The sequence below is a fragment of the Canis lupus genome, chromosome 37 (genome assembly GCF_003254725.2).
Source record: "Canis lupus dingo isolate Sandy chromosome 37, ASM325472v2, whole genome shotgun sequence".
NCBI classification, from domain to species: Eukaryota; Metazoa; Chordata; class Mammalia; order Carnivora; family Canidae; genus Canis; species Canis lupus.
In genome coordinates this window covers 18,380,305-18,397,887 of record NC_064279.1, presented here as the reverse complement: position 1 = coordinate 18,397,887, position 17,583 = coordinate 18,380,305, and the positions used below count along the sequence as shown (strand labels likewise).

The following is a 17,583-nucleotide window of genomic DNA, read 5'->3' as shown; positions in this document are numbered from 1 at the left end:
AAGAGTGAGAGGGGAAGAAGGTTTTGATGTGACCCAGCATGTTCTGGATTAGAGGCCAGGATACAGAGGTGGAAAAAGTGTGGTGCTAACCTTCCTACTGCTTGGTTTGGGAACCATCAGGTACCAGTCATATTGTTTGTTTCTAGAACAGGATGGAATAAAGCCAAGGGAAAGGCAGTAAGTTGGGTTTTTTTTTTAATTTATTTTTTATTGGTGTTCAATTTACCAACATACAGAATAACCCCCAGTGCCCGTCACCCATTCACTCCCACCCCCCGCCCTCCTCCCCTTCTACCACCCCTAGTTCGTTTCCCAGAGTTAGCAGTCTTTACGTTCTGTCTCCCTTTATATTTCCCACACATTACTTCTCCCTTCCCTTATATTCCCTTTCACTATTATTTATATTCCCCAAATGAATGAGAACATATAATGTTTGTCCTTCTCCGATTGACTTATTTCACTCAGCATAATACCCTCCAGAAGTTGGGTTTTTCATTGGCATAGTAGTTATATTGATACATCTCTGAGGAATCTCTCCGTTCAGAGCTCCTACTCCTCCTGGCACTCAGGTCTTGCCTGGTCCTGGGTCTTATTATATTCCTTTTCTTCTCTTTTCTAGAAATGGAAAGCACCCAAACTGTTCCCACCACAGTGATGCTAAAAGGTTAAATTTTGTTATTTGAGCTATACCAGTAGGAATGGCAGGGCCAGCATCCTCTTGAGAATCTGGTCCCTAGAGCCTTCCTCTTGGGACTCACTCATGGCTTTGAACTCGCCAGTGCATAGGCAGGACACATTAATTTCTAGTTTGAATTAAACAGTGCCATCTTTGTCACTAACTTCCATGCCTTTATCTGGATTTCCACAAGGAAGACAGCCAGTTGACCATAACTGGGCCTTGAACCTAAGAGGCCAACTAGAATGGGGTGTATTTCAGGGGGCTACCCAAAGTTGGAAGACTAGTATATCAAATCCAAGCCAGTTTCCTGAAGGAGGTTTAAGAGTTGGTACCAAAGAGACCAGATAAAAACTCGGAATTCCAGGTTAAGAGCCAAAAATCTGGAATGTAAGAACTTCGATTAAAATGAAAACAGTCAAAAACATTTAAGAATAGAGATTGATCTTGAAGGCTAGTAATAGGTTGTCTACGGCCAGCAGGAAAAAGTATAAAATATTAACATTGGCCATTCCAGATTATTCAGTTCAAGGTAGAGGCTAGCTATTGAGAGGAATAAGAGGGAGGGCAAAGAGAGATGAAAGAGGTTGGAGGTTACTGGACTTTGATCTCTTGAGTGCTCTGATGCTGTTATTCTACTACATTCTATAGATCTAGATTAAATACTTTGTAATATAGGGATTTCATGGCTCAGGGGTTGAACGAGCAACTGCCTTTGGCTCAGGTCGTGACCCTGGGGTACTGGGATCAGGTCCCCCATCGGGCTCCCCATGGGGAGCCTGCTTCTCCCTCTGCCTATGTCTTTGCGTCTCTCTGTGTGTCTTTCATGAATAAATGAAATAAAAAATTTTAAAAATAAATAAATCTTTAAAAATACTTTATAACATAATGTCTAATAAATATTTTAATGCTGTCTCCAGCTTGTTATTTTACTCCAAGACAAAGAAACAGAATAGAGAAATGTGTATATTTAATTTCATTAATAGAGACAAATTATTAAAAAAAAAAAGGTGGGGGGGAAGGAGACTTATTCGTGGATTTAGATTCTGGAGATAAATAGGTGTTTTCAACAGCTGTACTTAAAGGACTGTACCACCAGATGGTGCTCACCTATTAAAGCCATGCTGTTTTTCTTTCTTTTTTTCCTCAAAGATTTTATGTATTTATTTGAGAGAGAGAGAGAGAGAGAGAGTGTAAAGGGGAAGCTGACTCCTCGCTGAGCAGGGAACTTGATCAGGACTTGATCTCAGGACCCCAAGATCATAATCTGAGCTGAAGGAGACACTAAACTGGCTGAGCCACCCAGGTGCCCCAGCTGTGCTGTTTCTCAAGCAGTTTCCTTACGTGGTCTAAATGTTTTAATCTAAAACATGAGATGTTATTTATGTATTTATCTCTTTTTTCATCTTTTAGTACAAATTTCTGTAGCAATTAATAGAGTGGGCTTTAAGTTGAAGCTATTTAGTTAATATATACCTCTTTAAGAGGAAGAAAAAAAATCTGGTAATTCCACTTTTGTATTGCTATAAAGATCTTCTGTTATAGAATTTCTGATATGCTAGGTGACTAAAAATGTGCTCTCTTTTTCCTTTCATGTCCTTTAAACTCAAGACGGTGCAGCATAAGCTAGCTGAATTAAAAACACAGATTTGTGTGACCAGAGCTTTTGTAGACAGCTGTCTCCAGCTGCATGAAAAGAAACGTCTGGACTCCACCACTGCCTCCATGGCGAAATATTGGTATGCGTGCTTCAGTAATTAAAATGTGGTGTTTGCACAGACTATTACGGAATTCTTCCAACTTTAAACTCCGCCTTGAGGGTCTTAAAGGAAGAAGGCTGTAAAAATGAAAACTAACAGTAAGAACCAACTTTTTAAAAAAAAAATGCTGAAAGGTCCCATTAAGCCTATTTATAATCTGCCAAAAATTAGTCAAGTTGATTTAACTTTTAGCTTGCAATTGAAAATAAGATATTAAGATACTGAAGTAGGGTGACTGATGAGTTCATTCAAGCAGTAGTTTAATTTCAAATTATCTGATGAGTGGTGCTATAATAAGACAAAACAGAACAGTAAGACTTGGAGTCCTGAGATGGAATCCCAATTCTTTCATTAATAACTGTAATTAAATTTAATTCTCTCTGGGCCAGCATTTTGATATCTGTGAAGTGAGTAGATTGGACTGTATTTTTCTATCTAAAATGTTATCCAAATCTAAAAAATTTTTTTGAAAAATTGTCCAATCAAAAGTTGCACATGTTCTACTAAATGAAAGGGAAAATGTCCTATTAAGCTTGAAAGACTTTTCATTCGTATTAAAGATGAGCTAATTGAAAAGAGACTCCTATAAGGCTTTTGTGTATTTTAAGATGTAAGAACACAGTTTAAATCAGATTCTGGAAATGGGTTTGGTTTCCTTTGCTTTAAAAACAAACATTCTCACATCTCATTAGCCCAAAAATAACCTAGAAAAAATTCCTGTCATTATTCATTAACTTGTGTTTGGTTCAATCAGAAATAGAATGGGGAAATATACAGAATAGTTCTTTATGTAATGATTCCAAAATAATAAAACTGGCAGGCTGAAATTGATGTGGAATTGCTAGAAACGTCTACTTTGGGGGAGATATTTTACGTTTATTTTATAGCAAGTTCTTTAGTTGGAAAAGGCGTAAAAATTTTTTAGGTAAGATATTTTTAGAAAAAGAGATATTCAGATAGCTATTGACCTTATTGTTCTTTGAAAACACTGTTTATAGACATATTGTTACTTCACATTGAGGCAGAGGAAGCAACTAGTTGTAGCCCAGTAAATATTTCACTAAAATATTTGCCAAATGCAAAAATGTATAGAATTCCAAATATTGTTGCCGCCCTGAGTCTTATCTGTTAATCATTATATTGTTACTGTGATTATTAGGAATATCTTCACCTATCCTATGGCTTGAGTTAAAAATTATTTAAAATAGGAAAATGTGGATATGCTTACTTTTGCTTTGTTGAAAGCACTATTGAAAAATAGATCCAGGGGTACCTGGATCAGTCGGTAAAGCATGTGACTCTTGATCTCAGGATCATGAGTTCAAGACCTACATTGTGGGCAGAGGTTACTTTACAAAAGGAGGGGTAAAGTTGAAAAGCATTTTGAACTTACGTTTCTATATTAAGATGAATAAAATCTCTACCAGTTATCTTATGAATTTTAATGATAGTTAAAATTACTGTGATAAGATCAATCAAGAATATTTCTCAAGTATTTCATATACTTTGGGAATAATAAAAACCAAATCATTTAACAAGTTTCCTATATAATGGTATGTACCTTAATAGTAGTCTATCTACCCTTTTAGGCTTTTACTTTTACTTTCAGTTTATTTCTGAAAATCCTTAAAAAAGCTTTTTTTTCACAGTTACTGAAATTCCAAATTGCTTCAGGTAGAAGTGACATCTTTGGAGGAAAAGAGATATTATATGACAGAAGGAAATAGATGGCTGTTTAACTATATAGTTAATTTAGATCATGCAAAGAATCTAAATAAATAGACCAAATTCAGATTTTTACTTTGTCCTTTTCAGGCCTGAAGTAGCCAAAACCTAATAAATAGTCTATGTTTTCTACATTTTATTTCTAGCCTTAACAAAACCCAGCCAGAACTAAATGATGAAGAAAGTATTCATTATGTGAAAATGGTCCAGAGATTAATTTCATATGTAATTTATAATCTTTGGTTGGCTAATGTCTAATTGTAATTATTTGATAAATTTATGTATTTAAATAGAAATAATCTGTTTTCTGATCGTGAAGCACCTCATAAAAATCCATTTGAAATGTTCCTTTTTGCTTTTTATTTTGGTCATCTAGGACATCTGAGTTACAAAACCGCATTGCTTATGACTGTGTCCAGCTCCATGGAGGTTGGGGGTACATGTGGGACTACCCAGTTGCAAAGTGAGTATGGTTGTTGTGTTACATTCTTCCAGATGATGTGGAGAAAAAGGAAAATTTCTTTACTCTGTACATTGAGTGTAGAGGAAAAAGATGCAAAATTTTTGTATTTATCATCTCTCTACAGAGTGTTCAAGCAGATGAAACAGCTTCATGTTATCAGCTTGTAACTAGGATTTTATCATTTTTAAAGAAAATGAAGAGACCAATATAATAAAGTTTGCCTTTATAAGAATGACTCTATAGGAAGATTAATATCACTTTTTTTATAGTTGAATGATATTGTATTTTATTGGTTAACCATAATTACACAGGTTATTTCGACTCTTTTATTGTGATAATAAATACTGCAACAAAACACCTTTAAATGTTTGTCTTAGATACATGTGTTTTCTATTACTACAGGACAGAGTTCCAAAAGTAGTATTGCTGGTTCAAAAGTATGCATATTTTACATTTTAATACTTTGCCGGATTATTTTCTCTAGTTAATAGCAACGCATACTCAAATGAAAAAACATTTGAGGATAGTTTATCCTCCTAAATAATGAATGGTCTTGCTTTTTGAACCTTGTATGAATATAATGGGTAGAAGATAGATTATTATTCTCCCTTTAGTTTGCATTGACTATTAAGTATTTTATTTTCCTGTAGTAAGAACATTTAACATGAGATCTACCCTCTTCAAACATTTTTAAGTGTTCCATACTCTATTGTTAACTATAGGTACAATATTGTACGGCAGACCTCTAAAGCCTGTTCGTCTTGCTTAACTGAAACTTTATGCCCATTAAGTAATAACTCCCCATTATCCCTTTCCTTTGTTCCTGGCAACTCCCATTTCTCTTTGGTTCTATGAGTTTGGCTATTTTAGATACCTCACATAGGTGGAATCATATAGTAGTTGTCTTTCTGTGACTGGCTTATTTCATTTAGCAGAATGGTCAAATCCATCCAAGTTGTCACACATTACAGAATTTCCTTCTGTTTTAATGTTGAACAGTATCCCATTCCATTTTCTTAATCCATTCATCTGTGCATGGACATCATCTGTGCTAATATTGCTTGGAAATCCTGGTTTCAATTCTTTGCAATAAATACCTGGAAGTGGGATTTTAAGATCATAGAGTAGTTCTTTCTAATTTTTTGAGGAACCTCCATACTGTTTTCCATAGTAGCTGCCCCATTTTATGTTTCCCCCAATAGCGTTGAGAAGTTTCAGTTTCTCCACATTCTTCTGAATGACAATGAGCATTTTTTCATATATCTGTTCATCATTTCTATGTCTTCTTTTAAAATATCAGGGGATCCCTGGGTGGTGCAGCAGTTTAGCACCTGCCTTTGGCCCAGGGTGCGATCCTGGAGACCTGGGATCAAATCCCACGTCGGGCTCCCAGTGCATGGAGCCTGCTTCTCCCTCTGCCTATGTCTCTGCCTCTCTCTCTCTCTCTGTGTGACTATCATAAATAAATAAAAATTAAAAAAATAAAATAAAATATCACTTTTTATTTTTATTTTTTAAAAAGGATTTTATATATTTATTTGAGAGAGAACAGGAGCAGTGGGGGGTAGAGGGGGTGGGGGGGGGGGATGCAGAAGAGGCAGAGGAAGAAGCAGGTTTCCTCGCTGAGCAGGGAGCCCAATGCAGGGCTTAATTCCAGGACCTGAAATCATGACCTGAGCTGAAACCAAGAGTGAGTCACAACTGACTGAGCCACCCAGGCACCCCTAAAATATCACTGTTTAAAAGTAAACATTTTAAAAAATTGGCATTTCAGAAAAAAATTTAAATATGAAAAGGATCAAGGTTGTCATATCTTAACTATTTAATAATTCATTTTGCTCTAGAAAACAGTCAAAAGTATTAATTTTTTTAAAGAGAATTTTTATTTCCTTCGAAAGGGATAAAACAGACCTTTTTTTTTTTTTTTACTCTTACAGGTAAGTATTTTTCTGAAGATTTATTTTTTATTTTAGAGAGAGAGCTTGTAGGGGGGAAGGGGAAGAGAGAGAGGGAGAAGGAAACCCAAACAGACTGGGCCCAGCACAGAGCCTGATGTGGGGCCTGATCCCATGACCCCGAGATCACAACCCAAGCTGAAACCAAGAGTCAGCTGCTCAACCCACTGCGCCACCCACGCACCTCTTACTTAAGAATATTCTTGTTATCTGGAGCAGTACTAGTTTGTCAGTAGGCAGCGTCCTCTTCCATATTTCTTCATCCATTTCTTCTTTCTCTCTTCCCATAGTCTTTTGCCTTAGTCATCTCTTGACGGCATTTCTCCTCATTACTCTAGAAAATACACTTTTCCTCTGATTTAGCAATATTTTCAGTTTATAAAACCTACTCAAGGAAGTTTTACTAGATGGAGAGAAGTCCAGTTGAGTTCTGCATTTGAGAATGTGAATGCTGTGGGCTTCTAAAAACTTTTTCTATTCTAATTTTAATCTAAACACAGACTATCTGAAGGGAAAAAATATCAAACTAGTATTCAGACTGACTTTCAAATTTATCATTTTGGCAGACATAATTGAAAACATTTGATATACTACTTATGGTCTCTAATGAGGAAAATTAAACATTTTAGTTAAGTTACATTAAGAACAGAAGCTCCAGCATAGATATAATCTACTAATTTTCTGTAGCCATTGGGGCAGTTCAGAAAGCTTTAATCACAGAGTGTGTGTAATTTATAACCTTTTATAAAAACTCAGCAGCAACTAGGGCTTTTCCCTTGTTTGGGAATGTAGACATAAAGTAACTAAATGATAAATATATATATTTTTTTTGTGGGGGAGATAATCTTTGGATTTGGATTTTGGTATATCCTTTCAGATCTACTTCAAATTAACTTTAATCAAAAGCAGATTTATTTTTTTATCTTTGTATAGTCATGAAATCAGACATAAACATTGAGTTATACTAGCACAAAGTAAATCATCACTGGAATTTTTTCTGTGCATTTTCATGTTTTATTTACAATATTAATCCACCTTATTCACAATATTCACAATGCTAAGAAAGTAAACTCATAATGAATATCTATATTCTTCTGCTTGACTGTGCCATTACAACCGCTGCTCGAAATGTAGACATGCAGTGGCTCAGTGTCTGTGTAGGTCTAGTTCAGGTTCCAAGAAAGGCCTGTGAAGTGAAGTGGCATCACCCATCCACATGGCTCAAGATCAGAGTGCAGAGTGAGTCTTGCCCTCTGTTTTCTTAGAGGCCATTCCTTCAGGTCAGTAGCAAGCAAATATTGCAGTTTGATGGCTTATTGAAATGCCTGGTTTCAATTTGAGAGACTTATATTTCCTTTTAGGAATAATAATCCCCTGCTTGGCTGCTTTGTTAGTTCAAAGATTGTATGAACTTTTAAACTAGACTGCTATTTCTCTTCTCCAAAGACATGAGGAAAGAACTTTTCATAGGTTAGCAAGAGAGAGAATAGTAGATAATATCAAAAGGCTGATTAGACACATTAGACAGTGTGTGGTTGCAGTGCAGACTTTCTATGGAAGAAAATCATTCTAATTGTGTTTCTTATATCTTCAGATCAAGCTGTATTATTTGTGTATGTTTTTGGGATTTGTTTTTTTGTTTGTTTTGTGTTTGCTTTTTTGTTTAGTTGCATTTTATTTTTTATTTGTTTTTAAATAATTGGTCTTATGCATGTGAATTTGGTTCAGTCTTACTCATTAGGCTTGCTGCCTGTGAGAAGTGAGGTTTATTAAGCTTTGCCATTTCAAGACTTCTCTGCCATGTTAGGAAGAACAGCCTGAGATACAGAGCTTCATAACTATGTGGTTAAACATTCCTTCTGCTGCCTTTCTCTGTTAATTTTAGTTGGTGACTGAATTTAATTAGTAACTTATAAAAGGCCTACTGATCTCTGTCATTACCTACTCCATTGGAACTTCTTTAATGTGAAGGGAAAAAAAAAAAAAAAAAAAAACCCAGCCCAGTCCAAAAATTTCTAAAGAAGTGTTGAAATTGCTGAAGTAGGCTGAAATGCCAGGTAGATTCTCTATATGCAAGTGTTAGATTTTGTGGGTAACAATGGATTCTGTTCAAAAGAAAAAAATATATTTGAAAATGCAAATGTCTTCATATTTCAAGTTCCATCAAAAAGTCATATTGAGACTCAAAAATTCCTTTATAATACCCTAAATCAATAAATATTTACTGAGTGCTTACTTTTTGCAAAGTCCCATGATAAATATGGAGAGTCCAGAATTGATCATGTTCCTAGAGAGCTGGCATATTTAATTTTTCTCAAATGTGAAATTTAAAAAAAGAAAAAAAAACTGCTTGAAAAAAATGCCTTTACATTTGTCTACTAGTAAAGTCCAAAGCTTAATAACTAGTCTTGCATGCCTAGACCAATTAAAATATTGTGCTATAATAAAAAAGATACTTGCTGAAGTGGTGAGATACCTACTTTCTCATTCCAGCCTGCCAATTAATTATCTGTTATGTGACCATTAAATAGCAACCATTAATTAGTACATGTGGCAACTGCTCTGCACCTGAGTTCCTTTACCTACAAAACAATAATAATATTTATCCTTCCTGATGCCAGAGCTGAGAGGATAAAATGAGATGAGAAGAGGTAAAAACAACTATAAAGTTTCATGGTTGCTATCATTGCTACCAAATGAGAATTCCTGGTAACAAATTTTTTTTTTTTTTTTTTTTTTTTTTTGGCAGTAGACTCAGGCACTCAGTATTTTAATGTCATACATTACTGGAATGACTATTAACGATTTCCAAAAAATAAGTTACTTGTTAACTTTGTGGGAAGTAATATTTTTTAAAGCATCAATTTATACTCCTGAGGACAGCAATGGTGGTGGCAATCTAAAGGGATGTTAGAAAATAGATACTTTGTTTTCTCTTTTGTTTCCTATAAAACCAGTGGATTTCAACTTTCTTAAGGATACATTAAAAATAACAAATTAAGACATTCTGTCCATTCTAAGCCTGAAATAGCCTTTTTAAGAATGCTATTATGTGAGCTGAATTTAACAAAATTAAATCAAATGAAACATACTAATAAATGTTATTTTGAAATTGTGATTTTGGGGCACCTGGATGGCTCAGTCTGTTGGGTATCTGCCTTTGGCTCAGGTCATGATCCCAGGGTCCTTCGTCAGGCTCCTGGGGAGCCAGCTTCTACTTCTCCCTCTGCCTGCCACTCCCCCTGCTTGTGTTCTGTGCACCTGCTTTTTCTTTCTCTCTGTCAAATAAATAAATAAAATCTTTTAAAAAATGTAATCTCATTAAGCAAACTAAAGCAAAGCTATACAGATGATCAGTATCTTGATAGAATTTTATAATTATATAAATCTAAAATGAACACCATAGTGAAAAAAAGTAATTTATAAAGAGCTTTAAATATTCAGATTTCATTAAAAAAAATACTTAAAAGTAACTGATAGTTACCCGGTAAGACAAAATTTGTAATTTCCAATATCTTTTATTTACTCATTCAATCATCTTCTGATTTATTTAGAGCTTATGTGGATGCCCGAGCTCAGCCAATCTATGGTGGTACCAACGAAATAATGAAGGAGCTGATTGCAAGAAAGATCGTCTATGACAAGTAGACATCTGCCCACATCCTGGAATCCTATTACAACTAATCTGGTTTTAAATCTACTCAAGATAAAATGCAACCTGGAATAGGAGGAAATGCTAAACATGTTTTTATATGCTCTCTCTATAGAAAGAGAAATCAAAGACTAGATTAATACAGTGGTAGGAGAAACTTTGAACTCAAAGATTCTAAATTTTTCCAGTGCAAGGTTTAACTTTTAAGTTTTTACATAGCTAAAAGGCAAAAATGTTCTGATTCTAGAAACCTTGCCATTTGGTTTTCCCTAAAACTCTAAAAAAAAAAGCATAATTGCTTTCAAATTGAGGCAGCAATAGTTTTGTTTCATTTGCCCTCATATTTTAAGTTCGGCTTATAGAAGACACAAAGTATTTGTTAATTTTTAAAAGTACACTGTTCCAAAAAAAAGTCACTGTTTTGATACCTATATCAATGGTATACTATAAAAACATTAATAAGAATTAAAAGCACATTGATTTTGAAAGGGAAAAACAAATATAATATACAATGCAAATGATTTCTACCACCCTATCCTAAGCCTCTATTTTTAGGCAGTGGAATTATTTCTTCAAACAAAAGCTTCTGCACAGTCTTTGTGAAATACTGATGAATGAAGAGCTGCCTTAGTAGAAGCAGGAAGCCTTTCTGCCTTACTGCCTTGGAACCACCAGGACTCAAGTTGAGTATCTGTCCAAAGAATGTGGTAGCTTCTCTCATCTACTGACACCTGGGCTTGCAACAGATTTCATGCCACTTTCATTCATAGGAGAATATGAAATAATTTATCATCCTATAGTTCAATATAATGGGATATTTCATAGGTTTCAAACAGTGACTTTTAGGAGCACTTGGGCAGCTCAGTTGGTTAAGCATCTGCCCTTGGCTCAGGTCATGATCCCAGAGTCCTGGAATCAGAGTCCCAGGATCAGAGTTCTGGGATCCAGCCCTGTGTCAGGCTCCCTGCTCTTGGGAGTCTGCTTCATCCTCTCCCTCTGCCACTCCCCCTGCCTATGCTCTGTCTCTCTCAAATAAATAAAAATAAAAAAAACAGTGACTTTTAGTTTGGAACAGAGTACTTTTAAAAGTTAACAAAAGTGGGACGTCTGGGTGGCTCAGCAGTTTAGCGGCTGCCTCTGGATAAGGTTATGATTCTGTGATCCTGGGATCGAGTGTCACATTGGGTTTCCTGCAAGGAACCTGCTTCTCCCTCTGCCTATGTCTCTGCCTCTCTCTGTGTCTCTCATGAATAAATTTTTAAAAAATTAACAAAGTAATCATTTAAAATAGAAAAGTGAGGGGACACCTGGCTGGCTCAGTTGGTAGAACATGCAACTTTTGATTTTGAGGTTGTGAGTTTAAGCCCACGTTGGGTGTGGAGATTACTTAAAAATAAAATCTTTCAGAGGTGAATAAATAGGATAAGAAAGTGAGGAAACATTTGATTTGATGTTTAAAAGTAATTGCTATCAAAGAACAAGCCATTAATTTAATTTGTAATCTGCTAGAATCATTTCAGTACTTTTTTTTCCTTGCATAGATTGGTGAGAGAGTGAAAAAAAGACACTTGAAACAAATAGAGGTATTCTCTATAAACTTCAAAAACTTAAAGCTTTTATTTGGTGCAGTTGGTATTAAACATTATTTTTTAATGCAACCATTACAACTGGGTAGAGTAGAGGGAAGAGAAAATACTTCAATACCATTCTTTCCTAGAATTCTACACCTTTGATTTGCTCGTAGGTAGAAGTTTGTATGATTGCTACCTGGAGTTCTTGTTCATATGCATTAAATACTGTGCAAAATGGATTAAGATAGAATTTTATTAGATTATGGTATTTGTAGTTTTTATCTTCCACCTATTACCAAGACACCAATATAGGATTAGATAAACTGACCCACTCCCTTTCAGCCCCTTTTCATTCCTTTCTCAATCTTAAGGAAACTAGATTTTAGGAACATCTGTAACATAAAAAGTAAGTGGGCATAGTAGGAAAAGTCTACTATGTGGAGGTGGAGAGACCTGGGTTTGAATAATGACTCTATCTTTTAAGAGCCTTTGGATCTTGGGCAACTTCTTTTAACTTCTCAGGATTCTTTTGGGTGCAAATGACAAAAGAAACCTAATTCATACTACTGTAACCCCAAACTTGGGTGTGCTAGCTTAAAAGAATTGTGAAGGGGCAGCTGGGTGGCTCAGTCAGTTAAGTGCCTGACTCTTGATTTTGTCTCAGGTCATAATCTCAAGGTCATGAGACGGAGCCCTATGTCTGCTTTGAGCATGGAACCTGCTTAAGATTCTCTTTCTACCTCTCCTTCCCAAAAGTAAATAAATAAAGATAAAAGGATTGTGGAGTAGCTCAAATGACCTAAAGGACTATAGGAACTAGGGTCTCAGAGGCTCGATTTGGGGCTTGGAACTGCCAGCACTTAAACTATAACTATTTCTTTTTTTTTTTTTTTTCTTGCAAATGGACCTAATGGACCCTGCAGAGAAATTTCATTGCACAGTCTGTAAAAATGACCTTGGGCTTTTCCAGGCCTATAGCCTTCAGCACAATGTCATTATTAGGTAGGGGAAAGGTGCATTGTGATTGACAGTCTCATTAGGAATACACAGACTGGGGGAGGCAGTTCCTGAAGCAAGAGTGGTATTATAGAAAAAAAAAAAAAAAAAAGGAACAGAGAAGTCTGTTGGGAAAACCCAAATCATACACACCAAAGCTATTACAGTCCACTGGAGCTAGGAGTAGGTTTTAGTAATTTAGATATCTCAGAGAATGAAAGGGTTTCTAAGACAGGATGTCTTCTTAGAATAATATCTAGGATGTTTTCTATCTCCTACACCCGTTGGTTTTGTTTTTGGTTTGTCTTGCCAACGTCACTCTTCTTTTGGGCTCCTAAAAGAAGCATATGTTGTATCGTGGGCTTAAAGCTGAAAGCAAAAGAAAACAGAGAATTCAGAATGTGTTTCTTAACCTTTAATTTGGATTTTATTTCTTAAATAGCTAATCTTTGTGTTTTGCTTGTGTGGCTTTGATTGTTGCCCCTGGGGAGGGAATTTGTCATCATGTATATCATGCTGTGCTAAGTGCTCAAGAAAACAATAAATAATAATAATACTCAAAAGAACAGACTGGACCAACACAGCAAGAGAGCCACACTGTGTAAATAATTAATGAGAATCAAAAAGCCTGAGTAATTTTGTTTTTTAGCTGAGGTTTTTAGAATCACAATTATTGCTGTAAATTTTTCACCCTTTATTTCTTTGATAGTGTCATTGAAAATGGTAATATATAAAAGAAGCTGTTTTGATATGCTATTTTAAAATCTAACTGCAAATCATTACTAATCTAGTAATTTTAGGAGTTTTTTGCTCAAGGTGTAAGATTTCTAGGAGACTAGTTTTTTTTTTTTCCATGTGTCAGTATTATTTTTGGCATACACAGCATTTATTTATTTGAAATCATTGGAAAGATTTGACATTGAGATGGAAACCAACTGTAGGCCTATAGTGTCTACTGCCTTATAATAAATGTGGAAAGGAAGTTCTCAGTTTTTGAAACCTGTTTTCCATTTTTAAGAAAAATTACAGAAAACTTCAAACATACTCAAAAATAGTAAAGATCGTATAATGAACCGCTAGCTTCAACATTTGCCGATGTATCTCTCTCACCTTTTTCCTAACTTATTTTAAAGCTAAATCCCAGACTTAATCCTATTTCACTCATACATGTGTGTTTCAGAATACATACCTAACTGATGAAGATTTTTTCTACATTACTACAAGGCCATCATCATAATTAAAAAGCTTAAATTTAACTTATACTTCCAAATAAACCTTAAAGTTTTCTTGGTTCTATCAAGAATGCCTCTTGTAGTTGGTTTGTTCAAATCAGAATCCAAACAAAGTCCAAAAATTGCAATTTTTTTAGTTGTCTCTTATTTTATCATTGTTCTCCCTTCTTTTTTCTTTTTAAATTTTATTTTTAAATTAACATACAGCAAACTTGCCTGTTTTTGATATATATATATATATATATATATATATATATATATATATAGTGAAACTGCCTTTTTTGGTTCTCTAAATTTAGCATGTAAATAGATTCATGCAATCCCTACCACAATCAAGATACAGAACAGTTCCATTACCCACCAAAAATACCTTGTTCCCTTTGTAGTCACACCCTCTCTGCACCTCTACCCCCAATACCAACGATCTGTTCTCTGTTATTACAGATTTGTCATTTCAAGACTGTCCTATGGCATTATAGAGTATGTAACTCCTTGAGAATGGCTTCATTCTCTTAGCAAAGTGCATTTAAGATTTATTCATGTTGTGTGAATAGGGTGTTTCTTGTTTTAGTGCTAGATAGTATGTCACGGTATGGATATACTGCAATTTGTTCATTCATTCACCTGTGTAGGGACATTTTGGTTGCTGAGATTAAATACCCAGGAAATGAATTGTTAGGTCATAAAGATAAATGCATGTTGAACATTCTAAGAAATGCCAAACGGTTTTTCCAGAATCCTCGAATCATTTGGCTTTCCACCAGCCATGCAAGCATTCCAATTGCTCTGCATCTTTTCTAGTACTGTATTTTTTAAATTTTAGTCTTTCTAATATGTATGTAGTGGTATTGCATTGTGGCTTTAATTTGCATTTCCCTAATGCCTAATGATATTGAACAGCTTTTCATGTGCTTATTTTACCTTCCACATATCTTCTTTGGTGGATTTTCTTTCTTTTTCTTTTTTTTTTTTTTTAAGATTTTATTTATTCATGAGAGACACACAGAGAGAGAGAGAGAGAGAGGCAGAGATATAGGCAGAAGGAGAAGCAGGCTCCACTCAGGGAACCTGATGCGGGACCCGATCCTGGGACTCCAGGATCACGCCCTGGGCTGAAGGCAGAAGCTAAACCACTGAGCCACCCGGGCTGCCCTTTGGTGGATTTTCTATCCAGATATTTTGCCCATTTTTTAGTTGGGTTGCTTGTTCTAAATATCAGGCTTTAAGAGTTCTTTATATATTCTGATACTGTGAAGCACAAGGCAAAGCCAGTCTTCCAGATTCAGCTAGTAAAGAAACAATGAGCCCTTTTTTGACTCAGTTTACTCTTTACATTGAGTGAAAAGACAAGTAGCTTAAAAGAATCAGCTCTCTGTGGCCTTTGTGTGGGATGACACTGAAACAAAAGAAGCCATAAGAGTCCCGATGAGTATAGTAGGAATGATAGGATGCTCTATTGCTGAGGATTCCATTCCATGGTGCTGCTCATCACTTTTATAGCTATACATGTGCCTTAATGCTAGCAAAGCAGAAAAGCCACATAACCGATAAGAACCCTGAAATTATGAGTGCTATCTCAGGACTCTCCAGGGTTGATAGGGAAGCCAGAGAGAAGTAGCCTTATAGCAGCACCTCTCAGATCTCCCATGCTCTCATGTTCCAGGGGGACCACAAGGCATTCTGTCAAGATTCAGCTGCTATTCAAGCCTTGCCCAGGTGGCCCATGTGGCAACATGTGAAGTCATCAGGCTCTGGCTCTTCCTCAATAGATACAAGTCTTTTGTCATATATGTGACTTGTAAATATTTTCTCCCTATCTGTAGCTAGTTCTGAGATGGGTTTCATAGAACAAAAATTTTAACTTTGATGAATTCAGATTTATAAATTTTTTTCTTGTGAATTTGTATCATATCTAAGAACCTTTTGCTCAAACTCAAGTCATTAAATTTTTCTCATATGTTTTCTTCCAAGTATTTTGTATTTTACATTTTTCATTTAGGGGTTCCAAGATGGCTCACTCAGTTAAGGGTCCAACTCTTGATCTCAGCTCAGGTCTTGAACTCAGGATTGTGAATTCTAGCCTGCATTGGGCTCTACATAAACAAACAAAAAACCATTTAGATCTATATTCCATTTAGTAGTTTTTATAGCACATAAGGTTTATGTATATAATGGAATATTAGCCATTAGAAATGACAAATACCCACCATTTGCTTCAACGTGGATGGAACTGGAGGGTATTATGCTGAGTGAAGTAAGTCAATCGGAGAAGGACAAACATTATATGTTCTCATTCATTTGGGGAATATAAACAATAGTGAAAGGGAATATAAGGGAAGGGAGAAGAAATGTGTGGGAAATATCAGAAAGGGAGACAGAACATAAAGACTCCTAACTCTGGGAAACGAACTAGGGGTGGAGGAAGGGGAGGAGGGCGGGGGGTGGGGGTGAATGGGTGACGGGCACTGAGGGGGACACTTGACGGGATGAGCATAGCAACTGTATGTTGGTAAATTGAACACCAATAAAAAATTAATTTATTAAAAGATTTATGTCAAGGTGCATTTTTTTTTACTGATGTATAATTCTGCTAGCGCCACTTGTTGAAAAGAGCATGCTTGTTTTCATCGACTTTCTTTTAAACTTTTGTGAAAAGTCAATTGACCATATTCGTGTGGGTTTATTTCTGGACTATGTTCTGTTTCATTGATCTATACATCTCCTTCTTTGTCTTGGAGGGGTTTTATGGAAGATCTTAGAATAAGATAATGCCATTCCTCTAATTTTATTCTTCTTTTTCAAAATTGTTTTGGCTGTTCTAATCCTTTTCCCTTTCCATACTAATTTTTTTTAATTTTTATTTATTTATGATAGTCACTTCACAGAGAGAGAGAGGCAGAGAGAGAAGCAGGCTCCATGCACCGGGAGCCCCACGTGGGATTCGATCCCAGGTCTCCAGGATCGCGCCCTGGGCCAAAGGCAGGCGCTAAGCCGCTGCGCCACCCAGGGTTCCCTCCATACTAATTTTTGATTCAACTTTATGTTTACAAAATATCCTGCTAGGGTTTTGATTGGAATTACAGTAAGTCTGTTAATCATTCTGAAGGAATTTGCCATTTTTACTATGTTTAATCTTCCAATTCGTGAATGGGAATGACTCAATTTATTTAGATCTTCTTTATTTCTTCAGCATTTTGTAGTTTTCAGCATAGAGCAGCATAGAGATTCTATATGTGTTCATTATGCATACAATTTCTTTTTTCCTTTTTTTTTTTTTTTAGGGGAACAGCTACTGTAAATTGTATTGATGTTTAGTTATGACTTAAAGGTTTGTTTTGTTTTAAGGAGAGAGGGAGCACAATGGCAGAAGGAGAGGGAGGATCTTCAGCTAGGCATGGAGCCTGACTCAGGGCTCAATCTTACAACCCTGAGATCATGACCTGAGCTGAAACCAAGAGTTGGTAGCATAAATGACTGAGCTACCCAGGCACTCTGGCTTACAGGTTTCTGTTGCCAATATAATTGATTCTTGTTTGTTGACCTTGCATCCTAT

The 17,583-nt window shown here is 35.7% G+C and overlaps 1 protein-coding gene across 1 annotated transcript in view; it reads left to right on the top strand.

The window, feature by feature from the left end:
• ACADL (acyl-CoA dehydrogenase long chain) overlaps positions 1-16,000 on the top strand; it is a 47,070-nt gene extending 31,070 nt beyond the window's left edge. Inside the window, exons 9-11 of the mRNA XM_025441638.3 lie at positions 2,288-2,415; positions 4,538-4,624; positions 10,134-16,000. Of these exons, the coding sequence (XP_025297423.3) occupies positions 2,288-2,415; positions 4,538-4,624; positions 10,134-10,227 (309 nt within the window). The 3' untranslated portion in view covers positions 10,228-16,000. The remainder of the gene's footprint in view (positions 1-2,287; positions 2,416-4,537; positions 4,625-10,133) is intronic.
• Positions 16,001-17,583: the final 1,583 nt, after the last annotated feature.